The sequence below is a fragment of the Gracilinanus agilis genome, chromosome 1 (assembly GCF_016433145.1).
Source record: "Gracilinanus agilis isolate LMUSP501 chromosome 1, AgileGrace, whole genome shotgun sequence".
NCBI classification, from domain to species: domain Eukaryota; kingdom Metazoa; phylum Chordata; class Mammalia; order Didelphimorphia; family Didelphidae; genus Gracilinanus; species Gracilinanus agilis.
Window position 1 is genome coordinate 248619944 of NC_058130.1, and position 23029 is coordinate 248642972.

The following is a 23029-nucleotide window of genomic DNA, read 5'->3' on the forward strand; positions in this document are numbered from 1 at the left end:
CTCCTCCTCCTCCTCCTCCTCCTCCTCCTCCCCCCCCCTTTTGGTTTTATATCTCTTTTGCACCACTCTATTTTTCCATGTTCATTGTGAAATCCATAGGATTCTGCTTTTCATCAATCACTGATTCAAAGTACAAAAGGTCTTATTTCTGTTCTATCATATTTTGCATTACTATGACATCAGTGAATGATTTTTGTTTAGTTGTTTTTCAGTCACATCCAATTCTTCGTGACCTCATTTGGAGTTTTCTTTTTTTAAATTTATTCTTTTTATTATTTTAATAACAAATTTCCACATAAGTTTTCCAAAGCTATATGATCCAAATTGTCTCCCTCTCTTCTGGAGCTGGCAAGCAATTCAGTCTGGGTTATACATATATCATCACACAAAGCGTATTTCCATATTATTCATTTTTGTAAGTGAATAATTTTATAAAATGAAAACCTCATTTGGGATTTTCTTGGCAAAGATACTGGAGTGGTTGCCATTTCCTTCTCCAGTTCATTTTAAAGATGTAGAAACTGAAGCAAATGGGGTTAAGTGACTTGCCCAGGGTCATACAATCTCTGAGGTCAGGAAGATGTCTTCAGAACTTCAAACCCAAGACTCTATTTATCTACCATGCTATCAGGTGGCTCTATCAGTGAATAATATATACATTTATTGTCTATAATTTACTAACATGGTACCAGAGCACATTTTTACAGGAGAAAAAAGAAAATGATTCTTTGTTAGAACCATCTATCTAGTGACCCTCCACAAAGCTGCCACATGATTTTCCTAAAGTACAGGTGTGAGCGTGTCACTCCACAATTCAATTAACTCCAGTCACTCCCTAGTACCTCTGGAGTCAAATACCAGCTCATCTGTTTGGCATTTAAAGGTCTTTACAACCTGGATTCAATCTCCCTTTACAGTCTTATTATCCATTCCTTCATTTCACACACCCATTGATCCACTCAAACTGGCCTTTTTCTGTTTCTCACACATGACACTCCATTGCTCTTCTCTGCATTGTTGCAGAGGTTGTCCTTCATGCCAGGAACATAGTCATCCCTCACCTCTTCCTCTGAGAATTCCAAGTTTCCATCAGAATTCAGCTTAAGCACCACTTCTTCCCTAAGTACTTTCCTGAATCCTCTGGCTTCTGGTGCCTGCCCCATCCCACCCCCTAAACTGGTTTTAGTTTGGACTATGATTTCATGCTATAGGGAGCTCCTGGTGAGGGAAGTTATTTTACCCAGGCAGAGCAGCTCCTACTCTGATATCTTAGTCTAAGTTGTCTGGGGGCATTAAAAATTAAGGGACCAGCCCCAGGCACTCAGCTAGCATTTGTCAGTGTGGGGACTTGAACCCAGGTCTTCTTTACTTGATGTCATCTTGGTCTTGCTATTTCATAGTATATTTTCTATTTTCTCCACAATTACCTTGTATTTATTTTGATCCCACAGTCCACGAGTCAGTAAAAGTTTCTAGGGAAACTCAAGGTTCTCAAAACTCTTAAGACAACTAAACAGATTTTAACTGGAGGTCAAAGAAAAAGTGATGTTTTGAATTGAGCTTTGAGTACCCTGGGAAGAGGAAAAAGTAATAGATGGGAGAATTCGGCTTGCAGAATCATGGAGAAGGGCATCAACATTCTGGAGTGACTCTGGCAAGGGACACAGTTTCTTCACAACCTTTGGGTCTCTGATTACTGGGACTCTTGCAAGTTTCTGCTATAGATGATGGTGATTAGGAAACTGAGGAATGATTGAATGATCCATCTCCACCCTCAACCCTGGCCATGATCTTAATGGTAGTGCTGGGTGTGTCCATGGTAAGCCCTAGGGGAAATTTTGCTTTTTTTCCCTTTCAGAAATCTGAGTGTGTGTTTTAATTGCATTTAATCAATTAAAATAAATGTTTTAGAAATTTTAAACCAAAATATATACTTTTACAAAATAAATAATTGTATTGAAATTCAGTTATCAAAATATTAAAAATACAAGCTCATAGATCCCTGGTTAAGAATTCTTGCCTAGAAAATAGCTATCTGCATTCACAGCCTCTGCTTCCTTTTCTTTCAACTACTGTTCCACCCTTTCCAATCTGGCCTCTGATCTCATCACTCAGCTGAAAATGCTCTCTCCAAGGTTAGCACCAATCTCTTAATTGCCAGATATGACAGTCTTTACTCCATCTTCATCCTTCTTGACCTCCCGTAGCATTTGACACTACTAATCATCGTCTCCTCCTATATGCTTTCTCCTCGAGTTCTACTTTAAAACATGTCTTTTTACATAATCTATGGGCCTCCTCCTCAGCTTTTCCTTGTACTTACCTGGAGCATGACAATCTTTAGAGTCAATGACTCCCTGGGTGACACAGAAGCTTCCCAGACCTGCTTGCAGCACATTCTGTCAGCAGCTGAAGTAGCATGCAGATGGCATAACCAAGCACCACTGCCCTGCCAGGAAATCTTTGGGTATAGGGCATCATATTTGACTATGATTTCTTAGCAGGGCTATAACCAATCAGTCAACCAATAAATATTTATTGAATGCCTACTGTGTGCCAGGTACTATGTTACGTACTGGGGATAAAAAGACAAAAGATTAAACAATTTTTGCTCTCAAGGGGGACAGCACACATATATGGGGAGGACTCAAGCAGTTGCAAGATAAGGAAAAGCATCATTTGGGAAAAAAGTGCTTGAGCTGTGTTTTGAAGGAAATTTGAGATTCTCTGAGGCTGATGTAAGAAAGGAGGCATCTTAGAAATGGTGGCTTGATATAGGAGATGCAGGTGAGATGATTTATTTTTAACATATTCTAAATTATTCCTATATCTGGATTTTGAATTAGAGGCTCCATTTAGTTCTTTGGGCTTTGTATGCATTTCCTTTGTTTTAGGAACTCCAAGGAATGTCTTCTCCTGCCCCCCATAAAGTTTGATAAGGGAGATAATGAAACTCTTCCTGATGTGATCACTCATCATCACCTATGGGCGTGGAGAGGGGTTGAGAGTCTTGATGGACCACTTCCTCATTAACTGTTCACCAATTAGAGATGTCTTGGGATGCCCAAGGGGGAGGGACTGAATAATGAGCTCCTAAATTGTATTTATGGACCTATGTGAAGGTCTTTTATTCTTAAGAGGATCCTTGACCATTAATTTAATGGGTAATGCTAAACTAATCAATAAATTGCTATTCTCATCCAGAATTGAGTCTTTTGGCATTTTTAATTGTCCCAAGAACCACATGGAAGAAGTAGGAAGAAGGCCAGTTTGTCTGGATCATAGATTGTGGGAAGGGAAGAAATGTACAGTGAGACTAGAATGATGGGTTTGGGGTCAGATTGTGAAAGGTTTTTAAAGCTAGACAGAGGAGTTTGCTTTCTCCTGGAGGTAACAGAGAAACATTGGTCTTTACTGACAAAGAGTGACATAATTAGATTGACACTTGGGGAAAGTCACTTTGACAGCTAAGATAAGGATGGATTAGAGTGAGGAGAGGTTTGAGGCAGACAAACCCATTAGAAGACCATTACAGTAGTTTAGGAAAGAAGTAATGAGGATCGGAATTAAGATGGTGTTTAGGTAAATTGAAGGATTAAGCCAAATCTAAGTGATGTTATCAGACTAGAATAAATAGGATTTGGCAACAAATTGCATATGTGGAATGAGGGAGAATGAAGAGTCTATGGTGACTTTGAAATTATGAACCTAGGGTACTCGAAGAAAAGTAGTGATTTTTTTATAGAAATAGCCAAGTTTAGAAGAGGAGTGGGTTGTGGGGAGAGGGTTTGACAGGTGATGAGGAGATAAAATGTTAAACTTGGAATTGGAAAAATCCTATTTAGATTTCTACCTCAGGCACTTACATTCTGTGTGACCTTGGGAAAGTTTCTTCACCTTTCTCTCAACCTCAATTTCTTCATCTGTAAAATTGGGATAATAAATAGCCCCTTTTTGGGATGTCCCTCATTTGGGGAATGGCTGAACAAATTGTGGTATATGATGGTGATAGAATGCTATTGTGCTGTAAGGAATGATAATCTGGAGGATTTCTACATGAATTGGAAGAACCTCCAGGAACTGATGCAGAGTGAAATGAACAGAACCAGGAGAACATTGTACACAGAAAGTTAAACACCATGGAACAATCCAATGCAATAAGCCAGGACACTCCTGAAGAAACGGGAAAGAGTTCTAACCACATTGAGAGAAAGAACTATGGGAGTAGAAATGCAAAAGCAAAACATATGACATCACTTATCACGTGTATATATGGGTATGTGATTTGGGGTTTAGGCTTTAAAAGATCACTCCATAGCAAAAGTGAATAATATGGAAATAGGTATCAAGTGACAACATTTGTACAACCCAGTAGAATTACTTGTTGGCTCTGGGAGGGGGGAGGGAAGAGGGGAAGGAAAGAAAATGAATCATATAAACATGGAAAATATTTAAAAATAAAAATTAAAAAAATAATAGCCCTTTCTTCACCAGGTTGTTGTGAGGATAAAATGGGCTAATATATGGAAAGCACATTGGAAATCTTAAAGCACTATATGAATGCTATTATTATTATTATTTTGCAAACTTCTGGTTTACAATCTCTCATAGGTACTTTTGCTACACTATTTTCCTCCAGGAGGTTTCTTTCCTGGAGCTTGGCTTTGCTGTTGAGTCTCTCTCTTTGTGATCCCATTAGGAGTTTTCTTGCCTAGGATAATGGAGTGACTTGTGATTTTCTTCTCCAGCTCGTTTTACAGATGAGAAAACTGAAACAGTGTCAAGTGGCTTACCTAGAGGCACATACCTAGTATGTGTCTGAAGCTGGATTTGAACTCATGAAGATGAGACTTCCTAATTTCAAGCTCAATGCTCTATTCACTGTATTTCACTGGCTAGATGTTCTACAATTCTTTTTTTTTTTAAACCCTTACCTTCTGTCTTGGCTCCAAGGCAGAAGAGCGGTAAAGGTAGACAATGGGGGTCAAGTGACTTGCCCAGGTTCACACAGCTGGGAAGTGTCTGAGGCCAGATTTGAACCTAGGACCTCCCATCTCTAGACGGCTCTCAATCCACTGAGCCTCCCAGCTGTCCCTGACATTCCACAATTCTAACAGCACCTATGGACTATTTCACATAATTTAGCTGCCAAATATATATTATATATGCTTCATTAATTCTTTTATGCTTGTCCTCTTTACTATAAGCTGCTTGAAAGGAAAGGCCATGACATACTTTTTCTGTATGTCTTACATGCCTAACATATGACCATCAATGGATGCTCATTTTTTCATAATAGTACCTACACACACATACACATACCAATATTTATATGAAGACATTTACCAACAAGATAGGCAACAATAGAGCCTCTAAAAACAGATGAAATTTGTCATAGCTTAGAAGGAATTGAAAAAGTCAAAGTAATAGGGGACAGCTAGTTGGCTCATTGGAGTGAGAGCCAGATGGGAATTTCTGGGTTCAAATCTCAGACATTACCTAGCTGTGTGACTGTGGGCAAGTCACTTAACCTCCCCTTACCTAGCCCTTACTGCTCTTCTGCTTTGGAGCCAACATAAAGTATTGATTCTAAGATGGAAAGTAAGGGTTAAACAAATAGTCAAGGTAATCTAACCACCGTAGCCCACCTCTAAGACAATTACAGACATCTTGCTTATTTTTTCCCCTGTGGGTTTTTATTTCCAGATAGTAGGAGTGCTAGAATGTCACATAAACCTTTAAAGCAGACTACTGATGAAGGAAATAATGGAAATGCTGTAAATTTTGTTCCCCAAGTTAAGCCACTCTCATTTTCATGGTGCATTAACTTGGCTAATGAAGAACTTATGTCTGATTTTCAGCTTATTTCTAGCTCCCTCAGTCTACCTGGGGTAAGTTGGTCAGAAGTACTTATTATTTACCTTGAGGCTGAACATGTAGCTTTGATAGTAAGTGGGAACCATACGCTGATATGTTCTCCCCAAAGGAATATATGTAGATAGGATACAGTAACGGGCTCAGAACTGAGCATGGGGCAGGACCACAGCGAATAGATGAGAAGAGTCAGCAAAGAAGGAGTGGTCTGAAATGAAAATGAGAACTGACTGTACAATGTCCTTCCATCTCAAGTAAATAGAAAAGAAAGGAGGAAAGAGAAAAGAAAAGGAGAATTATCAGGGGTGTGTCAAAGGTAGAAGCAAAAACCTAAATCATGAGTTCTAAACCAAGAGAAGAGAAAAAATACCGTATTTGTTTTTACTTCTTTTGTAATATTTACTTGTGTCTTTTTTTATTTGTGCTTTAATCATCTCTCACATTATAAAGAATACAGGGACTGTGGCTCCAGCTTCCTCTATGACTCAGACTTATTTACCCCAGTGTTTAGTACAGAGTACACACATAGTCACTGTTGTTTGCTGACTGGTCAGGTTTAAAAGATCAGTTCCCTGGATTTACTCCTGGCAAGTCTCCAGGTGGAATAGTTGGATGCTTCCTCTTGGGAGAGTGAATGCAGATGATAAGAATCCCTATGATATTTCAAAGCAGTGAGGTGGCAAAGTGGTTAGAATGTTGGGCTTGGAGTCAGGAAGTCCGAGTTCAAATTCTATCTCAGACATTTACTAGCTATGTGATCCGAAGCAAGTCACATAAACTTAACTTCAAATTTCCCATCTCTAAAATCTGAGCTTTAGCACCTACTTCGCAGACTGGTATAAGGATTATATGAGATTAAATATATATATATATGTGTATATATACATATATATGTATATATATCTTTACAAACCTTAAAACTCTATAAGTGCTAGCTACTACTATTATTATCTTCCTAACATGGCAAGAGCAGATGAGGTGTAGGAGGGTACAAAACACAACAACCAGGACAGATGGAACAAATTGCACAGGCTTCTAGCTGAGTCAGTTTTTGAAGTTTATGTTGTGAAATCCAGGAGTAAGAAACAAATTAAAAGGACTAGAGTATTCTGGAGAAATTGGCCCCTTGTTTCTTTTTTTTAACTAACAAAGTCTAATCATAGAATTTTAGACATTAATAGAACTTTAGAGATTATCTAGTCTAATCCTTTCATTTTATTTTTTATTTCATTTTTTTCAATTAGCATTTGTTTTCCTTACCTCCTTTCCCATTTCCAAAATACTTTGTAGCAAATATGCATAATAAATCAAAACAAATTCCTGCTTGTGCCATGTCTAAAGGGGTATGTGTCATTCTGCTTTTCGAATCCATCGTATCTCTGGCAAGAAGTGAATATCATTCATCATCTATCTTTTGGAGTCATGACTGGTCGTTGCATTGATTAGAATTCTTAAGTCTTTCAAAATAGTTTGACTTTATAATGGTTATGCCATTATAGAAATTGATCTCTTGTTCTGTCCATGCTACACTGCATCAGTTCATCCAACTCTTACCAGATTTCTCTGAATTTGTTGCTTTTTTAATTTCTTAAGGCACTTTTATAATTTATAACTTTTATAATTTCTTAAAAGGTATTCCCTTTTAAACTCATATACCATAATTTGTTCAACATTTCCTAATTGATGGGTACCCTTTTACTTTCTGTACATTATGTATGTACAAATATGTACAAATTTGTACATTTTGTACATACAAAAAGAATATGTATTCTTTTTCTCTTCCTTAGATCTTTTTAGAATAGAAACCAGGTAGTGGAATCATTGTGTTTAAAGGGTATACACAGTTTAATGACTTTTTTGGGTGCTTTCCTTTTCCTGATGAGGAAACTAAAACCCTGAGAACTGAAGTGACAAGTACAGTCTACAACATGTTACCCCTTTTGTTGTTTGGATTTTTTCTGGAATTCCACTACTTCAGCTTTCTAGTTACTGATTTTCAGTGAGAATAAGTTTAAAGATTTTTTAACCTTTTAATTTTTAATCTAAGGTAAAAGAGATTTTTAATTTTTAACCTCATCGTATAAGATTGACAGTCTTGTTGACTCTCAGTCATGGTATTTGTGCCCTAGGTGACATTTTGTATCAGTGGGAAATTCATTGGAAAGGGAAGAAGATGGATCAACAAATTGCCCAAAAAGATGTTTGAATTTTGGTTGATTTTGTTCACTTTGTTAGATTTGAGTTACTTGAATCAACTTAAAAATTTACCTTCAGTTCACCTAGGTTCATAACTTACAAGTCATTTTTCACTTTTCCCTTTCTCTCATCTTCTGTATCCAATCGGCTTTCACATCTTAGCAATTTTATCTCCATAACATTTTTCATAGTCTTGATTCCTGATCAGGTCACTCTTGTGGACTACTAAAGTGTAAATGGAAACCTAATTGGTTTCCATTCTCTTTCCTCCCCAATCCATCCTCCATATTGATATCAAAATGATCTTCCTAAGGTAAATCTGATCTGATCATGTCATTCCCCTGCTCAAAAAATTTCTTTGGCCCCCAATTGTATCTAGTATGAAACTTTACAACAAAATTCTTGGCTTGGCATTTAAAACCCTCAATAATCTGGCTCCAGCCTACCTTTTCAGATTTATTTCATAGTAACTCTCTTTGCCTACTGTACATTCCAGACAAACTGGCTGTTACCCAATTTTGATATCCTGCCTTATCTACTGGCCTTTGTATAGATTCTTACCTCTAGGCTTTGAGTGTACTTCATTCTCTCATGAGTTTCTTGGAATCTTTAACTTTCTTCAAGGTTCTAGTCAGGTGACTCCATTTATATAAAGATATTCTGAACACTACTGAATATTAGTACTCTCTCCTCAAATTGCCTTATATCTATTAATACTTGCAAACCTGCAATAAAATGTAATCTCACTGAGGCAAAAACTTTTTTATTTTCATTTTCCTCAGTGCTAAGCACAGTGCCTTACACATAGTAGAAACCTAATTTTTTAAAAAAATTGGATGGAATAAAAGTTCAGGAAGCCTGCTAACTTCATTCTATTAACAACACTAGTGTGACCCTGGTCAAGGAACTTGAAAATTCAGAGGCTAAATTATCATCTGCTACTTATAGGCATTAAAGTACATATTCTCCAACTTTCTGGTTCCTTGATTTTATAAGTATGTCATCTAGTGAAGCTACCACAAGGATGCCTAGTATATCCTAAGGAGAATCACTTAAACTCTCCAGTCCTCAGTTTCCTCCTCTGTAAAATGAGAAGGTTGGACTAAATGATCTCTGAAGTTCCTTCCTGATCTAGAATTATTATCCAATGATCTCAAAGGTCCCTTCTGGCTCTGAAATTTTGTGAGTTAACTTTCTTACTGACAGTATCAATTATTCATTTTTTTCTCATCAAATCTAAAGCACTGGGTAAAAATAGCAAGAAAAAAATCTTCAAAAATGTTGGCAGCGCTAAGTGTGAAAGCTCTAGAGATTTTTGTAATTTGGATCACAGGGTTTAGAACTGGAACAGAATTATGTTAAGCAGCATGGTGGTTGTTTGGCTTGCTGGACTTCAAGTCAAGAAGACTGGATTCACTGAAACGTAGTCACCGGGAAAATCACAGCTGGAGAATTTACCTCTTTAAGGAGTTGTTATGACACTGAAATGAAAATAATGTATGTCAAGCATTTTTCAAACTTTAAAGTTCTATATAAATATCAGTTATTAAATAATAAAATTTTGAACTTTGGCCTCAGTAAAGCTATTTTTGGTCACTTTTTCCTGATTATAATATACTTTTTGGGGAGGGGGACTTGAAAATTATGAATTGTATAGAAGGCTTTTCTTTGACACTTTTTATCATGTTGTGTCTTTCCATTTTATTCACATGAACATGATCCACAACACATTTCAAGCTTGCTTATTTATAATGTCCAAATTTAGACACAAATCTCAGAGAAAAAAGTCAAATGAGTTTATCAGGATATGTGAAATGTTATTTTTTTTCTTTTGTTTCAGAATTAAATGTGAGGGAGTCTGATGTAAGAGTTTGTGATGAATCAACTTGTAAATATGGAGGACTCTGTAAAGAAGATGGAGATGGTTTGAAATGTGCATGCCAATTTCAGGTGAGATTATTAACTGTCATTTCTTCATTTATTTATCATGAACTATTTCTAGTCACTTAGCATTAAATTATATGTTAAGTTAATTTAGAGTATCATTGAGGTCTTTGTGCAATTTCTGTCTCATCATCCTCTGCAACAAGGGTTGGCATGTGAGCTATGATTCTGGCAAGTACTTAACATGAACCCTGGAATTCAGGGTGGCCAAATATCTCATGAAATGGTGATTCTTGTTGTCTGTGGATGAATGATAAAAACCAGCTTTGCCAGTTCCTTTATTTGCCTCCCTAAGAAGGGCCCAGTAGGCATATTCCTGTTTAGCTGCAACTTTCTTCTTATTTACTTTCTCATTCATAATGGAAATATAAAGTTTGGTAAAATTTAGTTGATATTCGAATAATTGAAAGACGACCCCTTTTTAACTACATATAGGAAACTATATGTAGTTGATTGATTCTTTCTTTCTTATGAGTTACCCTGCCTCCTGGTTGTTGTGAGCTATTGTGAGAATAAAAATGAGACAATACATGTGAAACTGCTTTAGAAAAAGATGAAAAGTTTTCTATAAATACAAGTTATCATCATTGTCATCTTCACTGTCTTATTCTCACTTTTTATGGGGTTCAGATAGAAATGGTCCTAGGACAAGTTGCTATTTGGCTAGTGTTTGTTTATAATAATGTTCCAGGGCTATTGTAAAGGTGGATAAAATGTGGTAGAATAAAAATATTAAGGCTTAAGCTTATCTTCTGAAGCCTGCCTAATAGCATTGTCAGTACAGGACAGTAGAGATGATTCTCTTGAAGAAATGACCACCAATAGTCTGCTACCTGCAAGTAAGACCCAGGACTGTTACGTTTATAGATCCATGGGAGAACTTGGCTGCAGAAATTTTTTGGAAGAAATGGACTATCTTTCAAAATGGCTGAGTAAAGAAAAACTTTTTATGATCTTAAGGAAGCAGAATCAAGGGACTGGAAGAATAAAATCAAACAGTAGGAAACACATTACAAGGAAAGAGTTACATCAGGGTCAGCAAACTATGATTTATGGGACAGATCTGGCCCACTGCCTGTTTTTATGTGACCTACAAACTGAATGTTTATATATTAAAAATATAATTGTATTTACATATAGTTTTAAAATAATTGTTTTTAAAAATATTAAAATCATTCTTGGCTTGTGAGCTGTAAAAAACAGGTGGAGGGCTAGATTTGGCTTGTGGGCTCTAGTTTGCTGACCCTTAGCTATTGACTAGGGGAAGGGGAAGGGCATAAGCATTTATAGAGCACCTCATGGTATATGCCAGGCATTGTGCTATGTCCTTTTTTTTCTCACAACAATCTTACAAGGTAGGTACTATTATTATCCCCTTTTTACAGTTGAAGAAATTGAGGCAAACAGAGGTTAAGTGACTTCCTTGGGGTCACACAGCTAATAAGTGTCTGAAGACAGATTTGAATTTGGGTCTTCCTGACTAGTGCTCCACCTACTGTACCACTTAGCTACCCCATTAATTAGATAAGATTAATGAATAAATATCATTACTTATTAAATTAATGGATATATTAAAAAAAACTAAGATGAGAGCCAGCTGAGAGAGCTGACCTCAGAATCAAGAAAGTTTGGGTTCAAGTTCCACTCTTGGTACATCCTGGCTATGTGTCCTTGGGTAAGTCATTAAACCTTTTGGTGCTCAAGGCAACCTTTTAATCCTGTAATGGCAGACGAGGTGCCAACCTGAATTGGTAGGCGGAGTTTCTTCAGCTGGGAGTTCCTTATGCCAAAGTCCATTCCATTCAAGGATGAACCATTGTGGCATAGCAACAACCTTCAGATTATCCAGAGAAAGGTAAAATGTTAATATATGAGTAATGGATCATTGGAAATTCTAGCCTTTCATTCTCTACCCAGAGAAGGGGCTTTCCTTCTACAGTCGTAGTGCCTAAGCCTCCTTTTAATTCATGCTATGATTCTAGAAGTACAACAAAAAAAAACAGACCTGGAATCTAGTGGCCTACTCAGTCTAAACAGAAACCACAATCCATCTAAGGCATCTTCCTCCCTTTGCTTCTATAACACAGACATCAAGAAGGAGGATGCCAAGAACATCCATATTGTCAATGAATAGGAGGCAGCTAACACCTTCAGAAAAAGTTGTCTTTGTATAGGTCAAGGACCTGGACGCAGATTTTATTCCTAAGGGTTGGGACAAAGGGCTAGCATCTGGAAGAAAGCCAGAGAACAGAAAGAGCAGCTTAGCACAAAGCCAGCAAATAAGACTCCAAATCTACTTAATGCTAATGAGAACCAGCCCATAATTATGGCTCCCAGGGAGTCAAGGCTACATACACACACCTACACACACATAGCACATGAGTGCTTGATTGCCATTGTACTCTATAACTCCCTAATAGGGAGCACCATGATCAGTAAGGGCACACGCTCCATCTTTAGAAGCCAGGATGTAGCCTCAGGTATGGTAGTTTTGGAAGGCTATTTCTTCAGTGGTGGAAACCTGGAGGGCTTCAAGGGAAGCAGCATCTTATCAAGATACTAGCCTAGATGACAATCTCTGCCATAGGAATTTCTATCCCATAGTAGAGAAAAATTGCCCCAGTGAAACACTGACCTCTTAAGATTTCTTTATATCTTTCAGTACAATAATATTCCATCACCAACATATACCAAAATTTATTGAAACATTCCCCAATTGATGGACACTCCCTCATTTTCCAATTTTTGCTACCACAAATAGTGAGGCTATGAATATTTTTGTACAAGTCTTTTTCCTTATCTTTTTGGGGTACAACCCAGCAGTGGTATGGCTGGATCAAAGGGCAGGCATTCATTTAAAGCCCTTTGTGCATAGTTCCAAATTGCCCTCCAGAATGGTTGGACCAATTCACAACTCCATCAGCAGTTACGTGTCCCAATTTTTGTCACAACTCCTCCAATATTTATCACTTTCCTTTGATGTCATATTGGCCAGTTTGCTAGGTGTGAGGTGGTATGTCAGAGTTGTTTTAATTTGCATGTCTCTAATAAGGAGAGATTTAGAACACTTTTTCATGTTCTTATTGATAGTTTTGATTTCATCCTGTGAAAATTGCCTATTCATGTCCCTTGACCATTTATTGATTGGGGAATGGCTTGCTTTTTTTTTGTAGATTTGAATTAGTTCCTTATAAATTTGAGAAATTAAACCTTTGTCAAAGAGTTTTGTTATAAAAATGTTCTCCCAGTTTGTTGCTTTCCTTCTAATTTTGGTTGCATTGGTTTTGTTTGTACACACCCTTTAAAATTTGATATAATCAAAGTCATTCATTTTACATTTTGCAATGTTCTCTATCTCTTGCTTGGACTTAAATTCCTTCCTTTACCACAAACCTGGCAGGTATACTATTCTATGTTCACTTAATTTATTTATTATTTCACTCTTTATATTTAAGTTATTTATCCATTTTGAATTTGTCTTGGGTGTGAGATGTTGATCTAAACCTAATTTTCCCCATACTGTTTTCCAGTTTTCCAAGTAGTTTTTGTCAAATAGTTTGGGGTCTTTGAGTTTATTGAACACTTAGCTCATTGAGTTTATTTATCCCTAGTCTATTCCATTGATCCACCCTTCTGTCTCTTAGCCAGTACCATTTTGTTTTGATGACCACTGCTTTATAGTACAGTTTAAGATCTGGTACTGCTAGACCACCATCCTTCACATTTTTTTCATTATTTCCCTTGATATACTTAATCTTTTGATCCTCCAAATGAACTTTGTTATAATTTTTTCTAATTCTATAAAAAAGTTTTTTGGTAGTTTGATAGATATGACACTGAATAAGTAGACTAATTTGGGTAGGATTGTCATTTTTATTATGAAACCAATCATTTTGAAATAAAGTTATCAAATTTTTTTAAAAGTTCATGGACTTCAGATTAAGGGCTTCTGTTCTGTATTGTTCAAACAATTCCTGTCAATTGTCTTCTGGTAAGGCAGGCCAGAGCTTGGACTCCTCCTCCTGTCATATTCTTCCCTAAGAGACTATAGTGGACATAGAAAAAACAATTCCCAAAGAGCAGCCAGCACCAACTAAGATAGTAGATGCTTCCCAAAGCTCCATCTCAGGTTCAATGTTCAGTCAGAAAAAGAAACAGAAAACAGAAGAGGCAGCCAGAGACCCAGGACCAACTTCATTTAGCTAAGCTCTGCATCAGCCATCCTTATATTGCTAACACCACAAATAAAATAGAGTGACTTTATGGCAGTCAATCCCCATAAGTCTGTGGAGAAGAAATTTGACTTTACATTGGGAGAGGTTAGTGAGACAATGCAAGATAGTAAAATTCTGAAGAGCTGGGTGGATTGTGTGGATCATACAGATAATAAACAAGAGCTGCTTATCCTTTGAAATTATGGACCGTGTCCTTCCTGGGAAAATCAGTAAATCCATCAAAAACCTTGAAATTAGGAGGCGGCACCTAAAATCCAGACAAGGAATGGCTAATAGTTTAATATAGGGAGAAGAGAGTGCCACAGGGTACTTTGTACTTCAAAGGGATCTTAGACCCTTTTCAAATTGAAACCTAGTGGGGTAATGGTAGACAAGGTCCCTCCCCATCTCTATCCAAGAATAATATTAAGCCCAGTAGGAGAGACATTACAGACATCAGGGATACTAATTGGCCTGAACTGTGAAAATGGTTAAAGGTAGTAAGTGGACAGACAAGGGTGATTTATTGGTGAAAGATTTGAGATAGATTCAGGGCATTTTCAGTCTGTTACAAGGTCATAAAGGAGTTTCTCTCCATTGTTCCCTTGGTAACATGGAAGTCTTATATTGGTTGGGGGAAGGGGAGAGGACAGGTGTTCTGGACTCAGTCTGAGGGGATTGGAGGTGGGCTTAGAGTGTGCAAGCAGTACATCCCAACAGTAGAGGATGACACTATTCTCAACAAGAATCATCGAAAAACCCTAATGGTGCTTCTAGGTAGCAAAGTGGATAGACTATAAGTCCTGGAGTTAGAAAGACTCACCTTCCTGAGTTCAGATATGGTCTCAGATACTTACTGGCTGTGTGTCCCTGGGCAAGTTACTTAACCCTGTTTGCCATATTTTCCTTATCTATAAAATGAACTCAAGAAGGAAATGGCAAACCACTCCAATATCTTTGCCAAGAAAACCCCAAGTGGGGTCATGAAGAGTCACACATGACTGAAAAACATTAATGAACAATAATAACAATGATATAACTAGAGCTAGTTATATCTCAGGTGAGGTCTTCCTTCTTTAATCAGAAGTCACAGTGAGGCAGCTGGGGCTTTCTCTTTACCACTGGGCAGTGTACCCACACTGAACTTGAATCCCAGTGCTCTGTGTGACTGAGGCAGTTTTAACAGAACCACTATGAGGCTCAGAGGAGCAAAGAGAATTTCAACTTCTTTTCCACTGAGAGAACTCTCTTAGCTCTAGATCAGTGCAAGACAGATCAGATTCAGGCCTAGAGGAAGTCTGACCACCTAAAAGAAGAGGTTAGGTTGTTGTGGTGGTGGTGATAGTGGTGGTTTTTCATTCATCCTGAAATCCCTTGGGAGAATCAATTAAAGCTTAGGCTTGGCTCACATCTAGAGTCTACTCAAAACTGGAGAGTAGAAACATCCAACATGCAGTGTAGAACAGATAGAGATCAGGTATTTGTTTACCTACAAAAAAAAAGACGCTAAATACAAAAAGATTCACAAGTGCACTTTGACAGAAAAAAAATTCTTAAGTAGCAGTAATAACACAACTACTGTTATATTTTCCCAGAAGTTGACATAAAACCATCAAAACATAATGCAATTTGTAGGACTGTTGAAGAGTCATTTTACATTTCCCTTCAGTTTTGTACTGTCCAAACAATTGTTTCCAGGACTTTCAGTATTTTTTTCTTTTTTGGTAAAAGAGGTCAGAGCTCAGACTCATTCTTCTGTCATATTGTCCTCTCAGAAGCTTTGTAGTGGACATAGAGAGATTAGCTCCCAAAAGAGCAGCGAGCTCTATCTCAGACACCAAGAAAGCTGCTCCCCAAAGGTCCTCTCTGGTTCATTGTTCAGCCAACTAAGACAGAGAAACAACAAAGCAGAAGAGGTGGCCCAAGCCCAACTCTTTGAACATTGCTCTTATAGTTTGGGATGAGAGCAAGGGCTAGACCCTCCCTCAATTCCTCATGGCAATATACTTGCCATATATTCAGATACTAACTGTGTGACCTTGGGCAAATCATTTAACCATTGATTGCCTCAAATTCCTCATTTACAAACTGAAGATAATAATAGCATCTTCCTCCTAGGGTTGTTGTGAGAATTAAATGAAAATAATAATAATCACAAAGCACTAGCATAGCGCATGGTACATAATAAGCATTATATAAATGTTATTTTTATTATTACTGTTAGTATTGTTGTTGTTATTCTGGAGAGCCTAAGCAAGTACAGAAGCTATGTCTTCTTTTTAACTTATTCAGTGCCCTCACCCTCACCCTCTTGATACTGTTAGAGGGGAAGAAAGGATAAAGAGATCACTTTAGATTTTCTGTGACATCTCAAGGCCTGGAAGAAAGGAAGGAGGGAGGGAGTCAAGGAAGGAAGAAAGGAAGGAAAGAAGGGAGGGAAGGAGAGAAGAAAAGGAAAGAAAGGAAAGAAGTGAAGGATAGAGAGAAGAAGGGATGTAAGGAGAGAAGGAAGGAAAAAGGAAGAAAGTGAAGGAGGAAAAGAAAGAAAAAGAGAGGGAAGGGGGAAGGAAGGAAAGGAGGAGGGAAAGAGGGGAAGGGGGAAAGGAAGGGAGGGAGGGAGGAAAGAAAGAAACAAGCATTTATTAAGTACCTACTTTGTTCCAGGCATTGTATTTAGTGCTTTACAAATATCTCATTTGGTCCTCATAACAACCAGGTTTACACCAGGTTGAGCATTGAATTTTGTGGATCCTTCTTGATGTTGACTTTTCCTAGTAAACCATGTAGCACTTTTTATTAAGGCTTTACCATAGCCAACAGGGTGCCACTGAGGCAGCATTGTGCAGAAGAAAGAACCCACACTCTGGCATCAGAGGTCCTGGGTTCGTATCCCAATTCTGCTGCTTCTTTCCTGGGTGAACTTGTCACTTGAAATCCCCTGGGACTCAGGTACCTCTTCTATAAACTTTCAAGTTTGAGGTCTATGATCATATGGCTTAATTGTAAAACAAACAAGATCAAAGACAATGCAATTGAGTGAAAGTCTAGTCTTCTAAAGCCTGAGACCTCATGCATAAAAAAAAAGTGATGGAAGGGCATCAGGTCCCTTGGAAGGGTGATAAAGGCAGTGAAAATTCTGCTTATCCCTCACAGCATTACAGGGATCCTGGATCATCTAATTTCTAAACAGACTTCCTCTATCACGTTTAGTGGACAAAGGGATTATAGAGTACTGAATAAGGTCTTACAAAACCTTCTTGGCTAGAGTGACAGAGTTAGCCAAAACACAAGAATAAGCTTCTTTCCGCCCAATAAACATGCTAACAACCACTAAGATATTTTCAAATGAACAAGTGCCTTCAGACATTATGCAAAGCCAACCTGATATCAGCAGAGGGTCCCATATGAGGGATGAGTTTACACACATTACCTTTACAGGTTTTCTCAAATCATGTGTTTGCCAAGTTGGGGCAGCTAGGTGCACAATGCAGGTTTGGAGTGAGGAAGACATCTTCCTGAATTCTAACCTGACCTCAGACACTAGATGTGTGACCCTGGGCAAGTCCCTTCCATCTTTTTGCCTTAATTTTTCTATCTGTAAAATGAGCTGGAGAAGGAAATGGCAAAACATTAAGTATTTTTGCCAAGAAGACTCTAAACAGGGTTATAAAGAGTCAGACATGACTGAGAAATGACTGAACAAAAACAAGAAGTAGGAAAGCTCTCACAGTACTGTTGGACTACAAGAGAAGGATTTAGAGAAAACTTAAATTTTTTTTCCATTTTGAATTCTATTCTGTTACACATATGCGTGCTTTGCCTTGGTGCATTGGAGGAAGGCACTGGGTGCAAGCACACAACATAGATGCGACTGCTATTCTCTAAGTATCTTTTCTCACTTCTGGAACCTAACCTAAGGTATAGCAGTATTTCATTAAGAATAACTTGGACCAGTGATGGGAAAACTTTTTAAAGAGGGGGCCAAAGAAAAGAAAATGCACACTGTCAGTCTGTTTCTAAGGCAACTCTTTCCAAGTTTCATTATATTGTATCCTATTCATTGTATTCATCAGATTAGGAATAGTGTCCCGTGGCTGGATAGAACATTTCAGGGGGCTGCATCTGCCCTGCGGGTGTAGTTTGCCCATCACTGACTTAGAAGATGGATATCAAGATGGCTCAGTGGATTGAGAGCCAGACTTGGAGACAAGCGTTCCTGGGTTCAAATATGACCTTAGACACTTCCTAGCTGGATGACTGTGGGCAATTCACTTAACTTCCGTTGCCTAGCTCTTACCACTCTTTTGCCTTGGAACCAATACCCAGTATCGATTCTAAGATGGAAGGTAAAGTTTTTTGTTTTTTTTTAAAAAACAAATTAATTAAAAGAGAAAGGCTCTTTGGGAGATAGGTAATGTTGTGGATAGAGCACTGGGCTTGATATCAGGAGCACTTAAGTTCAAATCTGGTCTCAGACACTAGTACATGATCTTGGGCATTTTACTTAACTTGTTTGCCTCAGTTTCCTCATCTGAAAATAGGGATAATAATAACACTCACCTCCCAGAATTATTATGAGGATCAAATTAAAGGAGGGGGCATCAAAGTGGCTCAGTGGATAGAGAGCCAGATCCAGAGATGGGGAGGTCCTAGGTTCAAATCTGGACTCAGACTCTTCCTACCTGTGTAATCCTGAGCATTTAACTTAACCCCCCTTGTCTAGCCCTCACCATGCTTCTGCCTTGAAACCAATACACGATATTGATTCTAAGATGGAAAATAAGTGTTAAAAAAAGAAAGACTATTTATAAAACATTTAGTACAGTGTCTGACACATAGTAAGTGCTATGTGAATATTACTATTATTGTTATTATATAATAAACATTATTATTAATAAAAATAAACAAAGATGTGAACTTTTATTTAACAAAGGTACTTATTTCATGAGGACTTGTTTAATGCTACTCCTAGGATATCTATAAGAAAGTTATTTTATTTTTATATCTTCATTACTGTGGCTTCAGGGATACATAATAATATTGAATTTAGTTTCATTGATCTGAGAATTTCACTATAAGAAGGGGAGGAGGGACATTGTCATAACAGCCCTTAAGCATCTATCAAGTTAGGTTCTAAAAGCCACAGATGGAACTTTCTTGGGTAAAGAGGGACAAAACTCCTTTAACTCTGATCTTGGAGAAAGGTCAGAAATGTTTTTGTTGAGTTGATTTTGTTTGTTGCTTTTAAGTTAAATTTGTAGTCCTAAGAGATTCTTCCTCACACAGTAAGTTCCAACATTTACAGCAAGCAGGATACAATTATCTCTACAGTTAACATCGATATTAGCAGATATTGGGGCTTATTTACAGCTGGTACCTCATATGTGACAGAAATTAGCGATCATTTAGTGGCACTCAGATTTCCATGGAACAAATTCCCAAATTCATTATGTGAATCTGTATTCAGTCTGTATCACATTTTGATAGTGGTAGGAATAGGAGCTGGAATCACTGGACCTGTGATTTCATTGGATTCGGAAACTTCCAAATGAGGAAACTCTACCCAAGCGGATCTTTCCTAGATGCCACAGTTTTAGGGAATTATTAGAGAAAGGTAATTAGGTGTGTGGTAGATAAGAGTGCCAGACCTAGAGCCAGGAAGACTCATCTTGAATTCAGAGACCTCCTCAAATACATATTAGCCATGTGACTGGGTAAATCACTTAACCCTGTTTGCCTCAGTTTCCTCATTGTAAAGTGGGGACAATAATATTATTTACCTCCTGGGGCGGTTGTAAGGATCTAATGAGATAATAATTGTAAAGTGCTTAGCATTATGCTTGACAAATACAATCACTACGTAAATGGTAGCCATTATTATTCATTGTTTTTAAGCTGTTTATCAAAGCCAAATCTAGCTGTTTACCAAGACTAAATTCTTGATATACTAGCAAATGCACATTTAATATTTAGAAAATCATAAAGAGTACCATATCCCCAGAAAATGTGTCAACGATGTGGAGGTTATTATTCGTGTGTGTACCTCATAATCCAGGTATCATTGTGAAATATTAGCTGTACCAGGATAATTCCATCATCTGTGAAATTAAGCTCAGAAATTATTAGAAATTTCTCCAACTCCCTGGGGAGAATTATTCTTTTTTGGAGACAGTTTCTGGTCCAGAACAGTTTTAGATCTAGAGCTGGAAGGAACCCCAGAAGCCATTTAGTTCAGACCTAAGATTTTACAAAGAAGGTTAAATGATTTGCCCAAGGTCATATAAGGAGTAAGTAGCAGAAGTGGGATATGAACATCTGAGTCTGTGCTCTTTTCAGTGATTTTTTTCCTTTCATTTTGCTGAATTTTCATTAGCTTGTCCACTGTTTTACAATGTAAACCAGCTTTTTTTCTAAGTATTTTTTCTGTGTATTCCAATAATATTTCACATTTCCTACTTTAATATCATAATTTTAAGCTTTTCTTCTTCCCTATTTGCTTTATCTGTTTCAAATAGACTATTTTTTAGTATTCTTTTTTACATTGCTTCTGATTTCAGTTAACTACTCTTTCTATGTAATGGACTAATTAGTTTTTCAAAACAAATTTTGTTTTCTTTTACCTAATTCCCTTTGGATGCTTAGATAAATACAACAAGCTCTGTACATAGTTCTTTCAATTTACCAAATAATTGAATTTAACCAAATCATTTCCTCAGATTGGCTCCAGTTGTCCATCACCACTTTCCCATATATCTTGATGATTAAAAAAGTGTGTCTTTCCCTAATTCAGTTTTGTACCCATAACAATTTAAATTATTTCTTTCTATCTCTTGATTGACCAGATCAGGGGAGAAAAATAAAGATCTTTGATCAAAGTGCTCATATTTTTGTTTACATTTTTTGAGGGTAAGATATATGTTCATGTACTTCTAAATATGTCCATAGATATTCAAGTAGGTTTTCTAAATATGTAGATGTAGCTTGAAGGTAGGCAACACAGTGGACAGAGAATGATGGGCTTGGAGTTAGAAAGACTCATCTTCCCAGTTCAAATCTGGCCTCAGACACTTATTTGCTGTGTCACCCTTGACATGTCACTTAATCCTGTTTATCTTAGTTTTCTCATTTGTAAAATGAACTGAAGAAGGAAATGGCAAATCACTCTAGTATCTTTGTCAAGAAAACCCCAAATGGAGTCAAGAAGTCATGGAAACAACCTAAAATGATTGAAGAACAACAGAAAGTTTTAAGGTGCAGTGGAGAGATTTCTGGAATCTAGCCTACCTTTCTCTAGCTAAGGCTGCAATTTCTACCTTAAGGGGAGTAGAAGAGACATAGCTAGATTATTGCTCCTTCCTTTGCCTAATTTTGAGAGAGAGACTTAGCTAAAATTTATATCTACTCCCCTCAAATAGCTCTGGTTTAGTATAGGATTACAAGTCTTGTTCAGAGGGAAATCCACTTTCCTTGTTACACTTCTGGAGAGAGGGTAGCTTTTAGTTTACACTTGCAAATTTAGGTCCTTCCCACCAAATACAGCTTTCAAAAAAGACCATCACAAATATTAAGAATATCTATCCAAACAAAAATTGGAAGTTACCCAAATTAGAACATTTTGTTAAAGTTCAATTGTATTCAACTTTTTGGGAACCCATTTGGAGTTTTCTTGGTAGAGATGGTGGAGTAGTTTGCTGTTTTCTTCTCCAACTCATTTTATAGATGAAGAAACTGAGCCCCAAAGGGTTAAGTGTGTTGCTTAGGGTCACACAACTAGTAAGTATCTGAGGCTAGATTTGAACTCGGGAAAATGAGTCTTCATGACTCCAGGCACTCTATCCATTATGCAATCTAGCAGCTCCAAATTAGAATGTCCTAAAAATTATACAAGAATGAATGAGTTCTTTAGCTGGGAGTAAGGTAAGACCTAATCTTAAACCAAGAGGGAGGGCCTTCTGTATTACTCAAGAATTCCATTTGGCAATCTCTTGGAAAGTAGAATGGAAATCAGGGATATGCTGAGCAGTTATTTTCCTCTACACACCTATAGTTTTCCCTCCATTTGCATCTCTCCACAAGAAATCTGGAGCAGTGCATGTCTCTCTCCCAAAAAGTTCTTTAGCATCAACTCCATAAATCCTTTTTGTATCCACAAGGATACAAATCCATAAGACCTTTTTGTAGGTCTACCATTTCTCCCTCAACTTTCTTTTGACCAATAAGGAGTCATGTCTCATTCCACATTCATGAGCAAACAGAAAATGAATCTCTAAGTGTGGTTGGAAACTAGTTAAGTTTTTTAAAAAATGAATCCCATCTTTATACCTTATATGAATAAATCACATTCATTTTTTTTCTTTCTCACCAGAAAGAGAAAAACTAAAACTCTTGCCAGCATTCAAGCATTGTCAATCAAGACAGACAATATCTTTTCCTGGGATCCATTCCAATTTTGTGCTGGCAGGCTCTCAATGCCAACATAATTGGACTTTTATACATTTTCCCATTCAGTTTCAAGCTTACTTCTTGCATTACATTTTTTCTTTCAAAGTATACTTATTTTATCTAGGTTTTTTAAATTCCCAGAGTAATCTTGGATATAAAGATTTCCTTTTTTTCTGAAACTGACAGTTCCGTCAACTATGTGGGAAGACAGACAATAAGTCAGCATGCCTAATGGGAGCAGGGGGTACCTTCAAGCTTTCCCCATCTTTTAGTACCAGATCACACTGATATATTCTTTTATTTTATTCTCTCTCTCTCTCTCTCTCTCTCTCTCTCTCTCTCTCTCTCTCTCTCTCTCT

The 23029-nt window shown here is 37.4% G+C and overlaps 1 protein-coding gene across 1 annotated transcript in view; it reads left to right on the forward strand.

The window, feature by feature from the left end:
* Positions 1 to 23029, forward strand: part of TMEFF1 (transmembrane protein with EGF like and two follistatin like domains 1) — a 140206-nt gene that overhangs the window by 23388 nt on the left and 93789 nt on the right. Inside the window, exon 2 of the mRNA XM_044679527.1 lies at positions 9911 to 10020. Coding sequence (XP_044535462.1) covers positions 9911 to 10020 — 110 coding nt within the window. The remainder of the gene's footprint in view (positions 1 to 9910; positions 10021 to 23029) is intronic.